Raw genomic sequence first — 23149 nt, 5'->3', positions numbered from 1 at the left:
ATTCCATCATCCCATGGGGAGATGCTGCGCCCAGGGGAGGAGCCAAGCATTCCTACCTGGATACAATCTGACCTTGGAACAGCACAGCAGCCTTTGCCCACTGCATTCCCAGAGGAGCAGCTTTCTGCCCCACTGCATTCCCAGAGAAGCAGCTTTCTTCCCCACTGCATTCCCAGAGGAGCAGCTTTCTGCCCCACTGCATTCCCAGAGGAGCAGCTTTCTGCCCACTGCATTCCCAGAGGAAGCCCAGGCCCATCTCCAGCAGCCCTGGAGTTTCAGAGGAAAACTCCAGCCTTGTCCAGGATCCTGCTCCAGCAGAAGCACAGCTGGCACTGCAGGAGGGCTGAGCCCCCATGGAATGGCACTGCTGCCACCAGGGGGTCAGGGCATGTTCTGATTCTGGCAGTGTAGTTTTTTTTTTGTTTTGTTTTTGTTTTTTTTTTGTTTTGTTTTGTTTTGTTTTGTTTGTTTTTTGGGTTTTTTTTTTGTCTGTACTATAACATTTGTATTTTTAATTTTCCTAGTAAAGAACTGTTATTCCTACTCCCATATCTTTGCCTGAGACCCCCTTAATTTCAAAATTACAATAATTCAGAGGGAGGGGGTTTGCATTTTCCATTTCAGGGGAGGCTCCTGCCTTCCTTAGCAGAGACCTGTCTGTTCAAACCAAGACACCCAGGAAGCCACCAGGACCTAAGTTTAGTCACTTTTCTCGTCAACCACATCAAGACCCCCATCAGTCACGTGAGTAGCTCTGACAGAGGCAGTGAATTAAAATCTAGACTTGATTTTGTTTTTGTGGGACCATCATGGCCTTGGAGCAGGTGACCCCACATGGATCCAGCATTTCACCCTGCCACATTTCGGAAGTTTCTGCAGAACAGATTTCCCTGCTGTAACTCTTGAGTAGTTTTAGCTGCCTGAGCTCTTGGGCAAGGGTCCACAAGAGAACTGGAATCCATACCTTTGTGGATCCATGGCAAATTATTGATCAGACCTGTGTGGTCTTCCTGAGATACAGCAATGCTCAGAACCAGACCTCTCCATCCCAGAAAGGGTTATTTAGCAAAGAAACAAGCCCATATGTTGCATTTAGCCCCCAAATGCTGCTTTTTCACACTGAACTGCATACATGTGTCCAGGGTACCTGCATTTTGCAACATTTTCTGTACATTTAAAAAGAAAAAAAAAACAACACGTTAAAAAAAGTACAAACAACCTTGGAAATGAGGCTTTTCTTTCCACTGAAGAAGGTAGGTGATAGCAATTTCAGTTCAGGGGGTTAAAGCAGCTCTCAGAGCTGCCTGTGAGGGAATGGTCCCAGCTGGCAGAAGTTTATTCACCTCTGGAATAGGTGTTGTTTCTGACCAGTGTGCTCCGCCTGGAGTTGTAGGACATGTCTTCGTATACCTCATTGGGCTTTTTCTTCTGGAAATATTTCTTCACCTGCCAAACAAAGAAAACAGCCGTTCAAACCAGAGCCTGGAAAGACCCCAACCAAGAAGTAATTCTCCATCTTAGGAGTCCATCTACATCATCTGTTGGAAGAGGAAACATACTTTTAAAATTCCTCTCATGATGCAGAGATGTCTTAGAGGACCAAGTGGAAATTATCAGCTTATTTATTTAAATTTCTTTATGAGTCTGATGTAATTTCGCGAAAAGTTCCTTCAAGAGTTGGATGTAACTGAAGCTTTGACATCAATAATAAATGACAATAAAAATAAATAAGGCTCATGCTCATTCTTAGACTGTTACTGGTAACACAGGACACGAGGTCTCACTGGGCTTTGACAGAATGATGTTACACTACTGGTTTTTAGCAGTGCTGGATCCACATTTGGAGGGACAAGACAGGAGCCTGTGAATCATACACTTCATTTTCAGTAATATTTATGCAGCAGTAGGATCTATCAGAGACAATTTCTGTGCACTTTCTGCAGTATAGAAATAATGCCAGTGAAGGAAAAAAAATTAATATTTTTTTTTCTGGAAAGAGGCCAATTTTTTTCTCCCAGCACTACTTTCAGACATCAGGCTATTTTATGAGTTTTTCTTGCCCTTATGTCCCCCCTCCAAGTTACATCTCTTACAAGTTTGCTATGTACAGCTCCAGTCCCAATTCACAAAAAAAAATTAAAAAAGCAAGCAAAGCAGAACAGTGAGGGGCTTTGTTCAGGGATAGACACACAACACATGGCTGTGTCAACGACACAGCTCACTCGAGGTTTGTTATCAAAACACAATAAATATCTCATTTACAAAGGGTTGCAGAAGTATAAGACACTGTGTTAGCTGGCAAGAGTTTACAGCTGGAAGATATTAAACAAGGGCAAATAGGAGAGCAACAGGAAGCCACAATTCCTTAGGCTTATCAGATGTTTGCTTGACTCAGGCACTGTTTAAAAATAATATCAGTTTGCCCCAGTTTTGCTGCGGTGACTGTACTTACATCCACACGGTACAAGATGCAGCACACCAGGGCAAAGAACAGCAGAGCCATCACCGTGACAAGGGCATAGAAATCCCAGGAGCTCTTCTCACATGCCTGCTCCACTTCTGCATTTAAAATTACAGCAGCATTATTATAAATACAAAGAGGCAGAATTTTGTTGCATTAAGCCTTTTTCTGACCCAGAGATGGGGTAACTGAGAGGTGTTTAAAAAACTTTTATTCTATTTTCAGTCTCATTTGAAGGGTGAGACAATGCAGGTGTTAAAATTCACGCCGTCACAATCAGAAGCCAGCTATTTCCTAATTACAATTTCCTAATTACAATACACTATAAGTGTTTCTTGGCCTATCAGCTTTTGCCACACCATGCTGTAGATGCCTTAAAGCCAATCATCTAAAATAACACCTCAAGGGTCTCACTACAATGCATCTTTCATAGTTCTATTTCTCCAAAGTATCCAGTCTTTTTTGCAAGGCCATCCTTTGAAACTTGTTTCTAGCTCCATTTCTCTCTCAACAATGTCTGTCCTGTTCCATGGCATTTCTAAGTTCAGCATTCTTTATCTCTTGTCTTTCTTATCAGGTTTGCACACAGATGCAGACTATGTGAGTTTTCTGTCAGGTTTTGAGAATTTTCTACAGACCTATTTCCCACAGAATTTTATTTTTGTTCTGAAAAAAATAATTTCACAGTTTAACCAAAAATTTGCATATGGACAGCTACAGAGCCACATTTGTCATTCCATTAGTATTCTCATTGGCATTCCCTGTGCTCTTCCAGAGGCTGGGGGTGGCTGCAGGCAGCTCAGCAAGGAGCACTGCACAAAGGCAGGTTCCACACCACTTCCACACTCTCCTAATGGGAGCAGAAAATTATTTCCTGCAGTGTTGCTGCAACCCTGAGGGCTCTGAATTATCCAAGAGCCAGGCTGGTGAGAGGTGCAGACAGAGGCAGGAGGATGCTGTGGTATGAAAGGCACTGAGCAGAATAATGCTGGTGGAAAGGGTTTCAACTCTCTGAAACCTAAGTTAATCCATATATTAATAATACACTAATTAATAATCACACCCTGCTCTGTTGGGCTACTGCCATTTCCCCCACCTCACTTTACTGAGTTGTTGGCCCAGCTGTGAGTGGTGGCACAGAACAGGAGCACAGGTGCTTTTTTCAGACTGCAGGAAAATCCTTTGCAACTCCCAGGGCCTTTGTAAACCTTATTTTACAAAGCCCAGGGTTAAATTGCACCAGTAAGACCAAAATCAAGCACTCTCTTGCTGGCTCTGACTTCAGCTTAGCAAATGGGTACAGCACCATCCTGTAGGAAAATAAAAAACTCATCTGTGGAGCACAGAAAAGCAAAAACTCTTCTTTGGAGGACAAAAAAATGAAACCTCCTCTCTGGAACACAGAAAAATCAACCCCCCTCTTTGGAACACAGGAAAATGAAACCCCCTCTTTGCAGCACACACTCACAAAGTGTTCAGTGTGTAACAAGGGTATGTGAGAACATCTCTGCTGTGGTCTGTGGTGCTTGAAGCAAATGCCTGAGGATTTTTGTGCTCCCCAGTGTGATCTATTTCTAAACACAAGACTTGCCAGAGAGAATGGTTTCTAAAAGCCATTTAAGTCACGCTAAGGTCAAAGAATTGGTGCTGAAAATATTTATCCATATCCTAAAAGCGACAGATTGCACACAGTGAAGTGTTTGTTACCCTGTTTTGACTTTTTTTTTTTCTTTTTCTAAGCTGCAGGATCATGGCAAGGTCTGAATTCCCCTCTGGTTGTACAAGGCAGGTGGAAACACAGAGTCGGCTTCTGTGGCAGGGCACAAAGGAGCCTGAGCTCACTCTTCAAACTTTCTGAGGTTTGCCTGTCCTTGATGGTAAAAGGGTTTTAAAATCATGGGGATTTGGGGAGTTAGAAGGAAAATTAAGCTTAGTAGGCCCAGGGAAAATACCCTGGGAAAGTATAGGCTTGTACTTGCTAGAAATGCACCTGTGTAACCAGTATATGATAAATGGTATAATTGTTAGATGTGATGATTGTTTAGTAATTAGACATAATTACTGTTTAATCGTAAGAATAATCATGAAAAACTGTGGTCAGGGGCTTGAGAAAGATCATGAGAAACTCATGCTTGAATCAAGTCAATGTATACAATAGAACAATATAAGTTTAATAATATGTAAGTTATGTAATGATAGAATATAAAATACGTTCAGCTTGAAAGCCATGTGGGAGTCAGATTTGGGTCTGTACCCCTGATTCCCAGAGCTCTACAATAAGAGCACCTGCATATAATCATATTCTGTGATTATGTGTGTTCCTGAACGCTAACATCCTGACTAAAGTTCCTAAAGCCTTCTGTCCACAACACAATAAGTATTTATGATTAACCAAGCAAAAGGGGGGTACCTTTAACCAGCAGCATGGTGCCACTGGCAGAGAGCAGAGGGGAACCCTCCACATCCTGGGCACAGATGTAGATATCACTGTCCTGTTCCTGTAGCTTGTGTAGAGTTACCACAGCTCTGTTTCCTTCCCTTGAATACCCCAAGCGATTCCCAAAGGCAGGAGAGACCTCTGACAGGTTGAGATGTGACACAGACAGAACTGTGCCAGGCTGCACGTGAGTCCTGAGCAAGTAGAACTTCGCGCCTTCAGGTGAGCTTTTCATCACACAGGTGATGCTGACAGACTGGCCTTGCTCAGGGTTGGCATGGAGTGGTGATTGCTCCAGAGCCCTTCTGGATTTAGCTGAAAACAGAGAGATTAGTGGTTATCACATGCTTAACAAAGTGCATTTTAACTGGGGAGCAAGGGAACAGAGCAGGCAGAAAGAACAGACCATAGAAATGCTGATAAAATTAATTTTTAAACATGATTTACACAGGCTTTGAGAAGAAGGATATATTTTAGTACACCCTGGCATATCTTCCTGCCTCAGGATCTGAAAGTAGGACTGAGCAACAGGTTCAGCTGTTTGCAAAGGGTCTGCATCTACTTAAAAAATTATAAATACTGACCTCCTCTAAGGGAATACAGCCTGATCAGCATGTCTGGAGCCATGCATCACTGCCTGCTTTCTCAAGTGAGATGAAGCCATAGAGAGATCTGGATCAAATCACACAGTGTGTGTCCGATCAATGTTCAAATGGTCTGTGAGAATGGAGTGGTCATTAATGACTCACTGGCCAGCTGGGAGGACATTCCACTGAGTTCTTCTAAGGACAGGACTTGTTCCTTTTAACATTATCATTAAAGTGGATAAGGCAGTGAGGACAGAATTTATCAGGTTTGTAAAGGGAAGGTTGTAAGCATTTCAGAGAAGAGGATCAAAATCAAACAGAGCTATAAAGCAACTTAATGTAATAATTTGGAGAGATAATACACAATAAACAAGATGTGATGCATTTGAGAAAACACAGCAAAGAGTTTGAAAGGAGAAGCCCAAGGGAGGAGATGATAATCCCTCATGGATATAAATGACTATTGCTGATCAGCAATCAATTCAATTTCACATGCCTCAGGGCCAGGAAAGGAAGAAAACCTGTAAGCTTTGGGAAAAGTAACTCCTATATAGAAGGTCTCATTGGCAGGACAAGTACATGGAGGAATAAACTGCCAAAGAATAGTGTGGACTCAACTCTCTTCTAATGAAAATTAAAAAAAAAAAAAAAAAAAAAAAAAAAAAAAAAAAAAAAAAAAAAAAAAAAGAAAAATTATCCCCCAACCAGAAACACCTGCCAAAAGAAGCACTTCTGCTCATTCAGCAACTCCTCACTAACAAGAGAAAAACCCCTTTACTCACTCTTGCCCAACTTGCAAACCCTGCCTAACAGCAGCTTCCCAATTACTACCAAATTGTCATTTAAGACAAATTAGTAAAACGAAAAGAGATTTGCAAAAACAACTGCTACCAAAAAAAACCCCTCTTTGCTCTGCTAGATATTTAAAGGTTAAAGGTTGGACACGTTTTGGAAAGAGCTGTGGGACCTCAATGTTTCCAAACAGCTGCAGCAACCTGTGACTCCTGTGAAAATCTGTAGCTGGAATTAATGAGTCACAAATTAATCTCGTAGGATGGTTTGGGGTTTTTTTGGTACCATACTACCTCATGCATTTTCATCATTGTTTCAGGGAGGAAACCCACACATTCTTTCAAATCTGTACCTGAGCAGACACAGAAAAGATTCTGTCAGACTCACCCTCCCATTGTGCCTTCTTCCAATCTTTGATTTAAAATATAGTTCTGTATTTACTAATTCATGACATAAAAGGTGGATTTGCAATACCTTTGACCACTACTATGGTTGTCTTCCTATATATCTCTCTGGGATTGTCATTGATATTTAAAAACTCTGAGCATACGTAGATTTCAGAATCAGATTCCTGTAACCTGTGCAGGGTTATCCTGAGAGTCTCCCCTTCCTTTGAAGACTCCACACGATTAGCAAAGGCAGGATTGACAGATGGAGATTCCTCCTTGGGAAAATATGCCACATCGAGATTCTGTCTGATAACTCTCAAGTACATCCCCACTTGATATTGTGAACCATTCACTGGGCAAATTATGTTGATGGAGTCTCCTTCCCAAGCACTGATAACATCTGTGGACTGTTCATTTCCTCCACCTAAAAATAAGAAATGCAATTGAAATTGTAATATCAGAGCTCCTCTTGGTGTGAGCATATCAAAGGTGGTTTCAAAACCAACTCCTCCACCAACAGAACTGCTCTGTAAGAATGGACCTCAGTCTCCCCATGCTGGACATGTCATTTCTTGCCTGCTCTGGCACCTGTAGTGTCTTTGATGCCCAGCGACCTGAGCAGCTCAGCCCAGACCTTCCCAAGCTTCAAAGGCCTTGGCAAAAAAGTGGCTGCTGTCACTCACACGGAAAATGCAGTTCTCTCTGTAGATTCCCAGGAAAATCCTATTAGTTCTCAAAACACAAACTTCACTAAGAGTATCCTGATAATGGGTTTCAGATATAAGTCAGGAATTTAAAAGCGAGAAAAAGAGGCAGAGAATAGAAGAAAACACACTTTTTTTTTTTTTTTAATAGAAACATTTAATAACAGCAGGGAACTGGATAATACAGATTCTCAGATTCAGTACAGGAAGAGGGCTGCAGAAGGTACAAGTCCAATCTATTTAAGAAACAAAGGCATACAAATGTAGAATGAAACCCTTGGAGTTCTCCAATGACCACAATATCCAAAGAAACTGAAGGGGGAGTATTTGTGCAATGAATAGTGACAAATAGAGAGATCAAATGGGAAACACCTGAAAGAAGCTACATCAGAAGCAAAGCAAGAAAAATTAAATAGAGAGTGCTGCATGGCTATGGCAAACATAGTTTAGAAAAGGTTGGAAAAAAGGAAAGAAAAGATTGAAATGTAAGAAATATAAGAGCATCGATGCTGTACATACCGTCCTGGGCAGGGAAGCACGGGAGAAGCAGGAGAAAGAGGGATGCATTTGGGAGACACAAGATCCACAGCATTTTCAAAGGTTTTTTTTAGTTGCTCCCTCAGTCTGACCAATGAATTAAAGTCCTGAGGACTGTTGCCTACCAGTTACTTGAGCTGCCTATGAAAGAAGTCAGCAGAGTTTTGCTTTTGCCTTTGTATGACAATGATTGTGATAGAGGGAGAAAAACCATTTCTGTGGGAGGGGCACCTTGTGTTTCTTCACACTTAAACCACCCTTGTTTTCTTGCTGCTGAGCAACCCCCAGGCCCCAGGGCAGCAGTAGAAAGTTGTCAATGGGGAGCACCTACCTCCCCTCTGAAGACAGCTGAGAAAAGGGAGGCTCAAATTTTCTCTTCACAGTGCCAAAGTCAGGCGGTTTTCTCCCAGTTGTGGCTTCCCTGGAAATGCAGGGGCTTGGTACCATCAGTTCAGTTTGTCAGGACTCCCACAGGCTTAGACTGGTGCCTGCAGATGCAAAAGTCTTGGCTTTGTAAGGAGAAAGGAGATGAGAGATGCTCCATTACTTCAGGAAAACCCTCAATTCTTGTACAAGCCCTGCACACAAACCAGCAGATTTCATCTGTATTTTGGCAATACTTGTGAATAATTGCCAAGCAGGAGGCGCTGGAGTTCCTTCAGCAAACACCAGCACTCACACCCAGCTTCCCCCCAGGGCAGACCTGACCCACAAACCAGCCCACCTCACATCACCAGCAGGAGAAAAAAGGATTTGACAGGAAATCTGTAGAAGCCTAACAAGGTCTTTTGATCTTGTTGCTAAAAGGCTCTGTTAGCAGTCAGGAGCACACATGATCACAGAATATGATTATATGCAGGTGCTTTTATTGTAGAGCTCTGGGAATCAGGGGTACAGACCCAAATCTGACTCCCACATGGCTTTCGAGCTGAATGTATTTTATATTCTATCATTACATAACTTACATATTAATCATTAAACTTATATTGTTCTATTGTATACATTGACTTGATTCAAGCATGAGTTTCTTGTGATCTTTCTCAAGCCCCTGACCAGTTTCTCATGATTATTCTTATGACTAAACAGTAATGCTATCTAATTACTAAACAATCATCACATCTAACAATTATACCATTTATCATATACTGGTTACACAGGTGCATTTCTAGCAAGTACAAGGCCTATACTTTCCCAGGTATTTTCCCAGGACCTACTAAGCTTAATTTTCCTTCTAATTCCCCAAATCCCCATGATTTTAAAACCCTTTTACTATCAGATCTATTCGAGGAAACATCATTACCTGAAACTTTCAGGCTTTTCCTTCTCCCTTGACTTCACTGCAAATAAACAATAAACAATAAACAATTCCAAAGCAATAAACAATTCCAATCTTTACAGGACAACAAAGCTTTTTCACCATAGCAAAGTGCTCTCTCAAAGTGAGAATTAAACCTTCAACCCAGAAAGCCAATTCTATTCTTAACAAGTAGAAAGCGCAACAATTTCTAAGAGATTGGCTCTAAGACAGGAGCACTTAAAGAAGTCAGTGTGGGCACCACACACGTTGTTTGTGACCAAGGAAGCCTTTGTGCCTCTTCCCTTCCCTTCTCCCAGTGCCTGTGCAGCCTTTCCAGCCCCCAGCTCGTTCATCTCCCCTTCCAGAGCCCTGGCCAGGAGAGGAGAAAGTCCCTTGGATCCCGGAGGAAAAGTAGGACACTGGATCCTCCCTTCTTTAAAATGTAACTAGATGTAATTAGTGCCTAATTACCTGTAATTGGATTTTTACTTTCACTTTTAGGGTGCAGGTCAGCATTGTTACTGAACAATGACACCAGGCATGCCCGTGCTGATGTGTGGTACAGTGCAGTAGGGAAAACATGGAAAAAGCCAAAAACGTCCCAGGAACCTGCTTAGAAGTAGCTGGGCAGTCACCAGGTCCCTCTAGGTACTGCAGCAGCGATGTGAAGGGGCTGGATTTGAGATCTGCTCCCCAGTCTGGCACTAGAGGCCATGCAAGGGCTCCCAGGTCTGTTGTAAGCTCAGGGCCTGTAAGCACAGGGTACAGATGAGGGTAAGAGCTGCTGCTTTCTTCTCTCTTTTTTGGGTGGGTTTTTTTGGGGGGTGGCATGAGGCAAATCAAACTATCAAATTAGATTTTAAATTAGATTTTATCTCTCAGCAAATGAAACACATGGTTACAACAGGGAAGTGATTTGGAGAGTGCCTGACCCTCCTCTTTCCCCTCTTCCCTACTACCCCAGATAGATCCACAGATCCAGAAGATCTTTGCCTTGATTTGGCCTCTGCCGACCTTTTTTTGTCAGCCTGTGCCAGCTGTCCCCTGGCCAGTGACAAGCAGCAGTCCCAGCCCTGGGCTGCCATAAGCTGCAGCTGGATCTGTGAGCAGCAATGCTGGATCTGTGAGCAGCAATGCTTCCTCCCAGCCCACAGCTCACCCTTTCACCACGCTGCTCTTCCACCCTGGCTCTCAGCACAGCCTTTTTAACAGGGACTTCTTCACAGGGAGCCTCTGTTCCAAACAAACCTGTGCCAGTCTCAGCCAGTCAGGACTGCTGGGGTTTCACAGCAGACATCTCACTGCTGCTGGCTGGGCTGAGCTGCTGAGCTCACCCTGAGCTGCCCACCACCCACTGCACCTTCCCTGCCATCTGAAACAGCCTGGGATTCCTCCTGGAAAATCACCTTGCTGCTAGAGAAGGAAAACATGTCTACAGGGCAGTCTTCAGGTCATAAAGAAACCAACAGAAGCCCGGTGTGTGATGCCATCTCCCAGGGAATGGCACCAGATAGCCTCTGACATGCAGATAAGGGAGAAAATACCAGTGCCACTCCCTGTCACAGCAGGCACAGAGGGCTGTGACAGTGACAGGAGTCACACAACCCCAGTCCAAGGTACCCAGCGCACAGCACCCCTTGTAGGAGACAACACCAACCCTTTTTCTTGAGGCATCATCTGCTGGTCCTGGTTCTTCACTGCAAGTGGTCTCAAAGAACAGCCAGAAAGTGGGGAAAGGAAATGCACTGCACCCCCTGTTTGTGAGCTGAACCCCTACTTTTGCAGAGCAAGGAGGGAGCCCTGTTGCACTCCCATCTCAGGGATCTCCTTATGGAAACTGGAAGTGCCTGTGCAGGTGCTGGCAGAGCTTTCTGCATCTTTGGCTGCTCTGAGCAAGAGCAGTCCCTTGGCAGCTCTGAGGCACTCAGCAGGAACCCTTGAAGTTACTAGACAATAATCCAAATATTTCATGGAAACAGTGATGGTTATTTAATAACTCCACATCTTTGCCAAATGGACCACTGAGAAAAAGAGTTGCCCAACAATTAAACATTCATTTCCTGAAATACTGAACAAGTTATGCTGATGGAGTCTCCCTCCCAAGCATTGATAGATGTTCTCTTGACTGTTCACTTGCTTCATGTAAAAAATAAGAAATGCAATTGAAATTGTAATATCAGAGCTCCTCTTGGTGTGAGCATATCAAAGAAGGTTTCAAAACCAACTCCTCCACCAACAGAACTGCTCTGTAAGAATGGACCTCAGTCTCCCCATGCTGGACACGTCATTTCTTACCTGTAGTGCCTTTGATGCCCAGTGACCTGAGCAGCTCAGCTCAGACCTTCCCAAGCTTCAAAGGCCTTGGCAAAAAAGTGGCTGCTGTCACTCACACAGAAAATGCAGTTCTATCTATAGATTCCCAGGAAAATCCTATTAGTTCTCAAAATGAAAGCTGCAGTAAAAGCTCAGCCCGATAACTGGAGCTGGTGTCAGATCTAAATCAGAAAGGCAAAGGTAAGGAAAAGTGGCAGAGAATAGAAGAAAACACACTTTTTTTTTTTTTTTAATAGAAACATTTAATAACATCAGGGAACTGGATAATACAGATTCTCTGAAGGAGGATTGCAGAAGGTGTAAGTCCAGTCTATACTGAGAAACAAAGGTATACAAATGTATAATGAGACCCTTAGAGCTCTCCGATGACCCCAATATCCAAAGAAACTGAGCAAGAAGCACTTGTGCAATGAATAGCAAGGAGCAGAAGGATCAAATGGGAAACACCTGTTCCAAGTGTTGGAGATCTCTTAAAACATCACCAGCAAGGGGATCAGTAAAATCCAGATTTGATATAAAGCACCAGCACAACAGAGTTTGTTGCCAAGGTTCACTCTGCTACTGACTGCATGGTTAAGGCACACTGAGGAAAAAACAAGCTACAAATAAAATCCAGTCAATCAAAGCAGAAATGAACCAAGAGCTGTCCGTGTGCGTGCTTGTGTTTAGCTGTGTGTCAATAGGACAGTGATTCAGCAAACATTCCCACTGCTTTTGGGATTTTTGCTTATCCCCTTGTGCTGCCACTGATTTTTGCTCAATAGTTCTGATACTAAATTAGATCCAATGCAAAAGCTGAGGATTTATTCAAATCAAGTGGGAATGGGGAATGATTTAAGGATACCAAGTACCCAGTAGGATTCCTGAGGGGCTGTACTCATCTCACACTGTCTAAACTGGCCTAATTTGCCGGGAAGATTGATACCAGAGTTCTGTTCAGCCTGGGGAGGCCAAGGCCTCTGTGACCCAATGCCATTCCTGAGGGAGCTGGACACAGCCTCCCACCCAGCCCTGCACAGGAACAAACACTCAGACATGTCCTCAGTCTGCAGGTGGGGGGCAAAATCAAATATCTCTTCCCAACTCTTCCAGTTCAACCTACCAGCCAGCTTGTGGTGCAAAAGCTTTGGTGAATGCAGAGATGACCTGAGAATTAAAACAATACGGGCACCTGGGTGCTGCTGTGGCATTCCCAAGTGAAAGGGATGCAGAGGGCATGGGAAGTGTTCCAGTGCTGTTCCCACTGTGTCACAGAGAGAATTCAGCTGCTTTCAGCCTGTGCTGCTGAGTCAGCCTCACACCCTGGGGTGCCTGCTGTCTGCAGCCAGCAGGATGAGGATGGGGGATCCTGGTGATGCCTGTGCTGCTCACAAAGGCCTGGAGCTGGACAAGTGTCACCGTGCTCAGGGGAGGTGTGGATGTGGTGAAGCTACATTTGTGAAAAGAGGACTCTTGGGGAATACAAGGGCAGGAGTGTAGGGAGCGCTGGACTCCTGGACGGTCCGGATGGATGGAGACGAGAGATCTCTGAAGTCAGGTCCTGGAATATTTATTGTAAAGGGTGTGGGGCCCTGCTTGGAGCTGCCAGCTGCAGCTCGTGGTAGGCCCCAGGGAGTGAGGGCAGGGAGAGACAGGGAGAGAGAAAGAGAGGCAGTGGGGGCAGGAGAGGATGCCAAGAGAGGGTTCCAAGAGAGCCTCGGGTCCCCCGGGCACACCTTATCAGGGGTTTCAGAGTGGGCACGGAACAAGACTTGGGCCAATGGGATCACAGATACCTGATTCTTCAGGGGAGGGTTACAGGTGTGGGATGAGCCATACATTTTGAGGGATGAGACAGAACATTCCATTTGACCTTTGGAGCTGTCTGTAGGTAGAGGGCATTGTTTAATCAAAGGGGGGATTGCCTACAGCTGGCTAATCTATTGGTTTCTAGTTGTTCAGTAACTAAGATTTGGTATCTCAAAACTTGTTCTCATCTCAATCTCATTCATAGTTTCTGTATTTTCTGAATCTTTTGCCAGGCAATCATATTTATAAGGCTTTCCTATTTCATCTTCCCCAACACAGGAGTTCTCATGGAAAATCAGTCTGCATTCCGCTGGTTGCTGTACATCATGAGAGAGGAGGAGGATGCTGCTGGCAGAGAGGTTTTCTCCCTTGTAGATGGTTATCACGAATGTGTGAGCTTTTCTCTGTCAGAAGCCTGTCTGTCTTGCTTAAAAGCTGCAGAATTGAAAAAAAAAAAAAAATCTTTGAGGCCACCAAAGAAACTGGTAGATTCCAGTTAGAATTATGAACAAAATGCCTGTATTTGTGAAGTCCTCCAGGCACCTCCCCTCCCCCATCTGCTACTGGGCCACCCTTGCTCCACAAAGGGGACAGCTTCAAGGCTCTGCTGTGACCCTGCTCTGGTGCTGTGACCCATCAACTTCTGCCTTAGAGGGGCTCTAGGACAGACCTGAGACATCACTGGACATTGTACCCCAGGGTAGGACCTCAGGCCAGTCATTACTGGTAAATTTTTTACCCCTCACATTGATAGATCCATTAATCTATTGATGTAACAACAGTGAGACTGGTTTTGTGCTGCCTGTACTGGGCTGTGTACACACTTGTGCAACTCCTCCTGAAAAAAATTCAGACTTGGAAATTTAATCCTTTGGCTCTCAGAAAGAAACAACCAGCATCAGGGGATGGACTAGTTCAGGAACTGAGAGGAGGCTCAGCCTCAGGCATACACAAGGTGCTAAAAACACTGGAACCAAGTGGACAGAGGATGGAGGGGGAAAGCCATTATGGCAGGTTCAAGAAGTGTCCACAGAGCCCGTCCCACCTCTCTCCTTTCATATTGGTTTGCAAAACAAACTTTCCTCCTGGATGCATTTAGGAAACACTTGTTCTTAAATTAAAGCTGGCTCTGAAGTGGGCAGGGCTGGGAGAGGGAACCACTCTCCTGAAGGTCCTGTCAGCCCATGCCTGGATGTCCTGGCTGGGACACATCCCTGCCAGGGAAACTGCACAGCAATGCTGCAGTCTGGGACTGCTCCAAGGAGCAGGATCCCACGGAAGGAAGGCTGAACCCTGTGATTCCGTGGCCCTGCCAGTGCTTCCCCCTTGTTTCAGGAGGAAGCAGTGAGGAAATTCCTTCTGTGCTTATTTTTCACAACAAAACCACCGGGCGGGCACTGTCACGGCAGCCACGGAAGGAGAGTTAGTCCCAGCTGTCAGCCCAGGGAACATCATTAAGAACCACAGGAACAACACAATGGAGATGAGATCCAGGAGGAAAACCCTTTATGCTTTTCCCACTTCCAGGTGTGGGACCCACAGGCAACACACAATTTGTCAGACTGTACCTTGGCGACGCCGCAGCCGCAAGAAGTAAAACATGGTGCCCCATCCTGTGCAAACCCCAACAAACAGGAATGCCAACAAGATTTCAAGGCTGCTCTTTTTGCTGGTGAGAAATTCAGGATTACCTGCAGAGTAGAAGAAAACAGAGCATCCAAGTGAAGCAAGCAGGAGGGCTAAGCCATGAGCTGTCTCGTAAGCACCACACAAAGGAACTGGCCCCATCTGATAGAGAGAGAAGGAACTGATGAATGAGAGAACAAAGAGCCTCTGGCTCATCATGTCTTACAGAAGATGGCATAATGCTCACTTTAGCAACATTCAAAGCAAATTCTTGTCACCCCAGCACAACAGATACCTTTGAACATCAATCTTATCTGAAATAACCAACAACAAGTGGTGAGACCCATTCTTGATGAAGTGTTCAAATAAGGAAATCCACTTTGACTGTTTTTTAAAAACCTTTTTGTCCATGACCTAAGGAAGATGACAGGGCTTCTACCATGAAAGAAATTGGAATATATAAATGTCACCTTTAGTTGACAAATGTCCTCTTAGTCTGGAGGCAAAGTCTCATTTAGCACTTACAGATAAAGTCAATTCTTGGGAACTTGTAGCACACCCATCATGTACCCCCTTCCCTCAGCATCTCTGTGTCTGACACTATATAATTACAGGAACCTGAGCCTGTGGACATCTCTGTCCAGGACTGGCCATGTCCATTTGCCAGGGCAAAGTCTCTGAGACTGGTTGGCTGCAGCATGTGTGGATTCAAATTATGAATGTACAGGACATCTCCCTGCCCGTGTAAAACTCTGTTCACATCAAGCTGTCTGGACAAACCCCTCTCAAAGCAAAAAGCAAACAAACACGAGAAGAGATTAACCTGGAATTCCCTCACCAGGAATGGCAACTGGCAGTGCAGTGGATTTTGGATGTGACTTTTGAATGTAGCACTTCAGGTGAGGGTTGTGATTCCAGACAACTGCCTCTGCTTCACAGCAAACATTCTTCTCCTCAGTACTGATGTTACCTCCTCCATTTTCTGAGAAAGATGAAAGGTAAAAAAGTTTTGATTATAAATATGGATCATGTAGAAGATCTTCGGTGAAGGACTAACGATGTTGAAGAGGTTAATAGATTTAAAAAGTGGATAATGTTGCACAAAATGTTGGAGATTGCAATGATTGCTGTAAGTTGGAGATGTTTCATTCCCTAACAGTCCAAATCAACCATTGTCATTAGATTTCCCTCTCACCAAAGCTGATGAGCTTTTCTGGGAATCAAGAGTGGAAATATTTGAAGAAGGTAAGAAATCTTTCACATGCAGTTAAGAATAACAAAACATCTGTAAAAAGCTTATCATTACCTTTATGCAAGAAAAAAAATCTATTCAAAAATTTTGCAGCTGCCTTTTACCCATAGGAACCAAAGAAGAGGAACAAGCAAGTAGCTTGTTGTAAATATCTAGTAGTAGCTGAGTAAATCTCTACTCAGCACCCTGGAGTGCATCTCCTACCAACCCTGCATCCCACTGTGCCATTATAGAGCTTATTCTTCTTCTGAAAGAATCTGGAGAACTCCCTCCTACCTTCACCTATACATCCATCCCTTCCCCTCTCAGGGGATACAGGCATCCCTGTCTACAGCAATTTCCAGATTTCACTGTGAATATTTCAGTGTCACCAGTGTTTTACACCTTAGTGACAGCATGCAGATATTTTGCAGAGCATAAATACAGGAGAGAAATGGTTTATGGTGGCCAGAAATTAAATACAGAAGGAATAGTTAGGCTAAATAAAATCATACAAAGGGGAGAACACTTTTTCTTCTCTTCTTCAGCAAGAAAATTAGAAAGGATGCTCTAACTCCAATAGGAGAGGTGCTAAAAGCTGCTCTCAGAAAACCAACTGCAGATAGAAATGTCACTGACTTGGATGGAGCTCAGGTAAGTCACACCCCTGCAACCTAAACCAGCAGGAAGTTTTGCCCTCGTGGAGCCACTTGTTCCAGGTACTGACAGGTGCCTGAATTCCTGATTTTGGCAGTTTTGTGAGGAAGCCGGAAAGATGTTCCTGGGTGTTTATTGAATTGGACAGAAGAGCAGCACAGAGCAGCTCTTGAGGCTGGACCTAGGTCTGGGTGTGCTCTGGCTGAAGCAGGTGGGATTCATACATTGCAACATGGCACAGAATTTCATCATGGGAATTGCTGTTGCTAAAAAAAAAAACCTAAAATAAAAATGTATCTTTATAAATCAGAGTAACATGTGTCTCTCCTAGTGTAGTTTTAAACAATGTTTGACCTGAAAGAACTGAATTTACTTTTGTGAATTACTTTATGACTTTTTTTTCACAGAAGAAAGCCAGTCATTCCAGTTTATTCACTCATAAGCCTTTCTATCTGCCCAAATAGAGAACAGTTCAGTTTCCTACCTAAGAAGTATGTTTTCCATCAGTTAATAACCAGGTTCCCAGCAAAGCATACCTCCAAAATTCAGGATGCCACACCAGATTTTTGGTTGTTGAGTTTCGTATGAGGAGAGGCCATAAATTCCTTCAAGAGAGGAATTTGCTCGCTCAAAGCAAACAGTGATGTGTGATTTGTGAGTCATTTGTTGGTCATTTGTTGGAATAGTATTTATCTTCTTTTGTATTTTGGTAATTCTTTCAAAGTTTTTAAAATCATTTTGGTCTTTCTTGCATGTGCAGTTTTTATAGTCCTTGCAGTAGTAGACTGTCGTATTTCTGCTGCCTTGTGTCCTGTTAGCAGGGCCAGCATTGGACATGGCAATACCTAAATCAGAAAAAAACAAAGAAAAAAAATTTCCACCGGTTTTCTCCCTGGATGTTTAGTGATTGAGAACAAGATGGGTCTTGGTGGACAAGCTTAGTCATGGCTTTGGAGACATTGTCTGCCGATGGGCAAATTTTATACAGTATTGGGGCCAGTTCCCAGGATAACTTTCGGGGTAGAAACATGATAGAATTCCCCTACTACTTCCACTGTATTTTTAATGGCAGCCTGGGAGGTGAGTTGAAAGATGTTTCTCTTGCTGAGCTCATCTGTTCTTGTCCTCTTCTCTTCCCAAACTCCTTGGCACAATCCCACCGGGTGTCCCTCCAGCACACTGGTAGATCCCAGGAGCACTGAAGCTCAGACCTGAGCTGCCACACTGCCCAGTCTGGGTGCAGTGTCCCAGGTTTCCTTCCTCAGACCCTCCCAGGGAAGAGTCAGTCCTCTGGGAGAGGATTCACCTCATCTGATATCAGACAGACCCAAATGGTCACCCCTCCCAAAAGAGGAGATTGTGACAGGTCAGACACATCAACCTTCACCTCCTTAATTTCTCTTCTCACCTTAGAGGCTCTGTGGTCTTGTTTTTAACTGGGAACAGCTGGTTTCTCTTAACATTTCAGAGGTTTTGAGCTATGGAAAGGCAGGGAAAAGCACCGAGGTCAAACACAGAGACTCACTTGGACAGGGAGCAGCAAGAGCCAGGAGCAGGAAACCCACGTGCAGGAGGTGGGGAGAGTCCATGGGGCTGCCCAGAGGCCTCCACAGTGCCAGGGCAGGCTTCTCCCTCAGTCTTCTCCCTGTGGGGAATTAAAGGCAGTGCTTAGCACCCAGTGCCTCTGTTCCCTTTGTCCAGACAAAAAGATAACAGCTCACCGACCAAATGCCAGGCAGCTGCTTCCAGCCCAGGTCATGGGATGGGAGCAAGGCAGAGGCACCCTCACACTGCTCACACAGCTGCTGCTGCTGCACTCTACAAGGGCCAGACTCACAGCCCTTTCCACCTCTGGCTCATCCACAGCAGCAGGGGACACGAGGTCCTTCTGCAGGGAGAGGGAAATCCTTCCTGAGCCTGCTGGGCAGGAGGCTCCGTGTCCACGCGTTCCTCCAGGCAGTGACCCTGCACACACCCCTCAGCAGGAGCAGCAAATAACAGCTTGATTTGCTGTGACATTTTCCAAAGCTGAGTTTCCAAGTTCCAAAGTTTTCTCAAGTTTTCCAAAACACACCACAAAATTAACTAAGGAAGATGGATTATGCTGAATGAATGTTTCACTTGGCCTAAGATGAAATATTTATTGTCAAATTGAATTATATTTTTATTTTAGGATATCTGATGGGAAATATCTGTTCATGTCAAATGAACAAACAAACAACAACTTGGTATTTCTTTTCAAAACATCCTTGGATTTAGTCAGAAGTTAGCTTTCATTTAAATGAAACTGTCACAAGTTTGTGATGTATGTTTTAGTAAAATACTTGCCAAATAAGAAAAAAAAATTATAGAAAATTCACCTAACTTTCCTCACCAGACTAGCTCTGGAAGACACAAACTGCTTTGTTCCTGTGAGCTTTTGATCAAAAGCTTTCATTAAAACAATTTTTTTTTTTTTGCTACTACTTCCTCAGAAGTACCTTGAGGAACTTTCCGAATTAGTTATACGCTAATTCCTGATTATACATTCAACAGAAGTTAATAAATGCTTATCTCTTATGGTCTGTGCTGGTCTCGATCTGCTGAGAGTTCTACCCCATTTCCCAGAAACAGGTGAGCCAGGAGAAACACAACCCAAGGACACGCCCTCACACAGTCAGGTGCTTGAGACCAGCTGCAAATTTCCTGTGGAATAAAACCTGGGAGACCTCGGGCTCTCGACAGCCCTGAGCAGGATGCAAATCCAGGGAATGCAATGCCCCTGGCACTGCACCCTCCAAGGAGTGATCCGTCCTCTCCCACGGCCTCTGTGAGCTCCTGCTCACCTGGATAGTCCTGCAGGGATTTCCTCTGGCCCCACCAAGTATTTACTACAATCTCTTCTCTTCCATAAAAAATTCATCTGCCTTTTCTCATACATAAAAAATTCATCCTGTCTTTTTAATTATTTATTTCTGATCGTTCATATTTCACACATTACTTCATTCCATTTCCTGATTTGCAAAGCACAGTTAACATCACCTGGCCCTCCTACCCAGCAGAGTTCCAAGGGGCTGACATCAATCTTGGAATCACAGAATCATACATTTGGAAAAGACCCTCGAGTCCAGCTGTTGACACAGCACTGCCAAATCCACCACCTAGATCACGTCCCTCAGTGCCACCTCTTCTTGTCTTTTAAATGCCTCCAGAGGATTTGTACCCAGGGAATGTTTGCTGCACTGAACAGCTGCAGCACATCTGGCAGACTTATTTGCCCAGAGGTTAAGATTTGGGGTTTCTCCAGTAGTTTTCAGCGTGAGGTCTGTATCTTGGATCCTCATTTATTTGGTCCTCTCTTGTGTAGTTTTCTTGCCCCTCTCCTTATTCTGGTCAATTGACGTGTCCCTTCCTCTTCTCTCTGGTGACATTCCCTCCTTCTCCCCCTCTTCTCTTCAGTTTCAGCCAGAACACCATCCACCAAATCTCTGTTCGCCCCCACTGATCTGCCTTAAAATCTGGAGACTCTCCAGCTGTCTTGGCCATGTCCTGCCATCAGTTTTAAACTTACTTCAATAAAACACTCAAATCTAAAGTGAAACACATTCTTTGGACAGGAAATATTTTCCATCCAGTTTTGTTTTTTTTTTTTTTTTGCCTGTTTCTCTTTCTTTTTCAAAGTAATAGAAACTTAGAGCTTCTGAAGTTTTCTGCAGAGCTGTAACAGAGTAAAGTCAGACCCTAAAAGCAGATCAGGAACAAGCAGTAGGTGAATAAAGGAACAAACAGGAAGAGCTGGAGTTCCTTCAGCAAACTCACACCCAGCTTCCCCCCAGAACAGACCTGACCCACAAACCAGCCCACCTGAGGTCACCAGCAGGAGAAACAAGATTTGACAGGAAATCTGTAGTGCCCTAACAAGGTCCTTTGGTTTTGGTTTGAAAAGGATCTATCTGGGGAAACATCACTACGTGAAACTCTCAGGCTCTTCCTTCTCCCCATAGCATCATAACAAACACAAGACAATAAATAACTCCAGTGTTTGCCAAGAGAAGGAGAAAATTCAGTCTCCAACGCAGTAACATCATTTCTAGCAGAGCAAAGGTTCTCTCTCCAAGTTAAAATCTGACCCATGTTTCCTCCTACTCCAGCACAAGGTCACTGCCTGTCCAGTGTGTGTCCTCAGGCTTTCTGCCTCTGGCACAGTTCAGTTGGAACCCCCAAAGTGACCAAAGCAGAGTCCCCCCAACACCCCCAGGAGCCGGCAGAGCAGAGCTGCTGCCCCAGGGTTCACGTGTCCTCCCCTCTCCAAACAACCATTAAGCACAGTCATGGACACACAAAATCCAACTGTAAACACTGCATTTTCTCACCCCTCTTCCCTCTTCCAGCCACACATTCTGGGCTCTATAGCTTTAGGAGCAATTTAATCTGTGGGTTTTATGGTCAGAACCAGCTTGGTGGAACAAGACACCAGAATTTCTAAAATATTTACCTGTCACCCTAATGGTCCCGTGGGGAAGGATTAAGTTGCAGTCAGTTTGGAGAAAATAGTACTATTGAAGGAAATAAGGCAGCAACAGAACAAAACTCATGGAACTTCAGAAGATCCTACAGATTTTATTTTCTACTCCAAGTTCTTTCCCAGAAAAGGAGAAGTATTTTCATAAGAGAATTTTGGTATCACTTTCATTATCACATTTCCCTCACGTTTCCTTATCACGGTCTGCTGTATACCACTATCAACAAGCCTTTGCAATAAAGATAAATTAAAAAACCAATACAAAATCATGTGAGGAGATAAAGCAGCTCTTTCCTGAGTGAGCATTTGACTGCTGGTGGTATCTACAGCTCCAACAAGCTATTGCAGACAGAGCAATCAGCAGGACATTGTGGTTGAGCTGAGAAATCTCTGCAAAAAACCCTAAGTGTAAAGCACACTTTGGCTTTCCTCCACCTGCTCTGAAACAAAATTTCCACAGCATTATAAAACATTGGTAACTTTTTTTTTTTTTTTTTTACTGCCTGCAGTACATTAAGTAGAATTAAGTGTTTCGCTGGTTTTACTTCTTCTATTTTAAAACCACTAATACTTCGTGTTCTGGTTCTGTTTTGTTTCATTCTGAACCCAGAGCTGCCAGGCTGGATTGTTCATTAGTCAGCTTGGACTTGGGGAAATGTCCAGTCAGCTCCTTGAAAAGAAGAGCTGCAGGGATTTCTCCTGCAACCCTTCTGACAAATTCTTCCTTATTTGCAAAATGACAGGATGGAACTTTTGGAAAAGAAGATATTAGCAAGACATGCTAAGGAGCTGTCAGGAAACAAAAGAAGATTAATGGATATGGAAAAATTACTCAGGAATTACATGAACAGGAAAATGCTGTTAATACATTTGTTCTATTATTTCTGAGGTCACTCACACTTTTATATAAATGCACTAAGAGGAAGTTGTTGGGTTTCTGCATTCCCACAATCAGTGTGAGTTCACACAGAGCTCTCTGGAAGTTGCCAGTCTGGGCTACAGATGTGGTATTATTTAGTTACAAAGATCACCAGCACCAGCAGCACATGTTCTTCCCTACAGAGAAAATGTGCAGCACACTGAGAATTTCCCTCCTGCCATAGATATTTCAGTGCCTGTTTCCAAATGCCTACTTCAAAACAACAAAGCAAGAATTTTTAAGAGAACAGGGTGGAAGACAGGACCCTCTAAAGAAGAAGACAGTACCTCAGAAACTGTTTGTGTCCAAGAAGCCTTCATGCCTCTTCCCTTCTCCAAGTGCCTGTGCAGCTTTTCCAGATCCCAAACCATTCAGCTCCTCTTCCAGAGGAAATGAGAAATCAATGGGATCTCAGAGAAAAAGCCATTCCACTGGCTCCTCCCATTTTAAATGCAACGTAATGTCGCAAGAAACTTCATTTTCACTTGCAGGAAATGCTGCAACTTGCAGGAACTTAGCTAGGTCTCATAATAGCAATGCTTTCTCCCAGTCCACAGTTCACTCTTTCACCACGGCGCTCTTTTATTGCACTTTGTCCCTATTTTTATCACATGATCCTCAACCCAGGAAGTTCAAACAAAAAGCTTCTGCTTGCAAATTTTGCTCTGGGATAAAAGGAGTGTTTCTGGAAGGATTCACGTGCTTGGTTTATGCTGAGCACTGCAGCACCTGTGTCCTTGTAGTGGAAGATGTGGAGGCTGACCCTCAGGGAAACTCAGTTTCAGGGGTTTATTTAGCAGACATCCAGAACTGATCAGCCTTCAATTTGATCACTGTGCTGTGCACCCACACTGCCCCTCCAGTGAATTTGGGCTTTGCTCTTAAAGTC

At 43.9% G+C, this 23149-nt stretch overlaps 2 protein-coding genes across 6 annotated transcripts; both read right to left on the bottom strand.

The window, feature by feature from the left end:
- Positions 1–251: 251 nt before the first annotated feature.
- LOC128797522 (uncharacterized) lies at positions 252–8026 on the bottom strand. The gene is made up of 4 exons (XM_053960163.1): positions 7890–8026; positions 4872–5213; positions 2453–2559; positions 252–1446 (listed from the first exon to the last, which is right to left on the bottom strand). The coding sequence occupies exons 1-4, from the start codon at positions 7960–7962 to the stop codon at positions 1336–1338; spliced, it is 633 nt and encodes a 210-aa protein (XP_053816138.1). The 5' UTR covers positions 7963–8026; the 3' UTR covers positions 252–1335.
- Positions 8027–13064: 5038 nt separating this feature from the next.
- LOC128797521 (uncharacterized) lies at positions 13065–22811 on the bottom strand. 5 transcript variants are annotated; one of them, XR_008434172.1, is made up of 6 exons: positions 22548–22811; positions 18366–18485; positions 17377–17685; positions 15776–15934; positions 14895–15114; positions 13065–13761 (listed from the first exon to the last, which is right to left on the bottom strand). XR_008434172.1 is itself a non-coding variant. In XM_053960160.1 (6 exons), the coding sequence occupies exons 2-6, from the start codon at positions 18427–18429 to the stop codon at positions 13755–13757; spliced, it is 636 nt and encodes a 211-aa protein (XP_053816135.1). In that variant the 5' UTR covers positions 18430–18485; positions 22548–22811; the 3' UTR covers positions 13065–13754. The 5 variants fall into 5 exon arrangements, 4 of the variants coding, with proteins under 4 accessions (XP_053816135.1, XP_053816133.1, XP_053816137.1 ...); XM_053960160.1 differs by having other exon boundaries at positions 15018–15114; XM_053960158.1 differs by having other exon boundaries at positions 14895–15017.
- Between the last annotated feature and the right edge of the window lie 338 nt (positions 22812–23149).

The sequence above is a fragment of the Vidua chalybeata genome, chromosome 19 (assembly GCF_026979565.1).
Source record: "Vidua chalybeata isolate OUT-0048 chromosome 19, bVidCha1 merged haplotype, whole genome shotgun sequence".
Taxonomy (NCBI): domain Eukaryota; kingdom Metazoa; phylum Chordata; class Aves; order Passeriformes; family Viduidae; genus Vidua; species Vidua chalybeata.
The sequence above is the reverse complement of the archived record's forward strand: the minus strand, read 5'-3'. Positions and strand labels throughout refer to the sequence as shown.

What these genes read in the sequence shown, in the direction of transcription:
- LOC128797522 (XM_053960163.1), bottom strand. Translation starts at nt 7,962, where the DNA reads ATGCTGTGGATCTTGTGTCTCCCAAATGCATCCCTCTTTCTCCTGCTT. An exon ending in CACCATGCTGCTGGTTAAAG is followed by an intron (nt 2,560 to 4,871) that starts GTACCCCCCTTT and finishes TTTTAAATGCAG; the next exon opens with AAGTGGAGCAGGCATGTGAG. An exon ending in GCATCTTGTACCGTGTGGAT is followed by an intron (nt 1,447 to 2,452) that starts GTAAGTACAGTC and finishes TTTGTTTGGCAG; the next exon opens with GTGAAGAAATATTTCCAGAA.
- LOC128797521 (XM_053960158.1), bottom strand. Translation starts at nt 18,429, where the DNA reads ATGGACTCTCCCCACCTCCTGCACGTGGGTTTCCTGCTCCTGGCTCTT. An exon ending in TCTTGCTGCTCCCTGTCCAA is followed by an intron (nt 17,686 to 18,365) that starts GTGAGTCTCTGT and finishes TTTCTGATTTAG; the next exon opens with GTATTGCCATGTCCAATGCT. An exon ending in GCGGCTGCGGCGTCGCCAAG is followed by an intron (nt 13,762 to 14,894) that starts GTACAGTCTGAC and finishes TCAATTCTGCAG; the next exon opens with CTTTTAAGCAAGACAGACAG.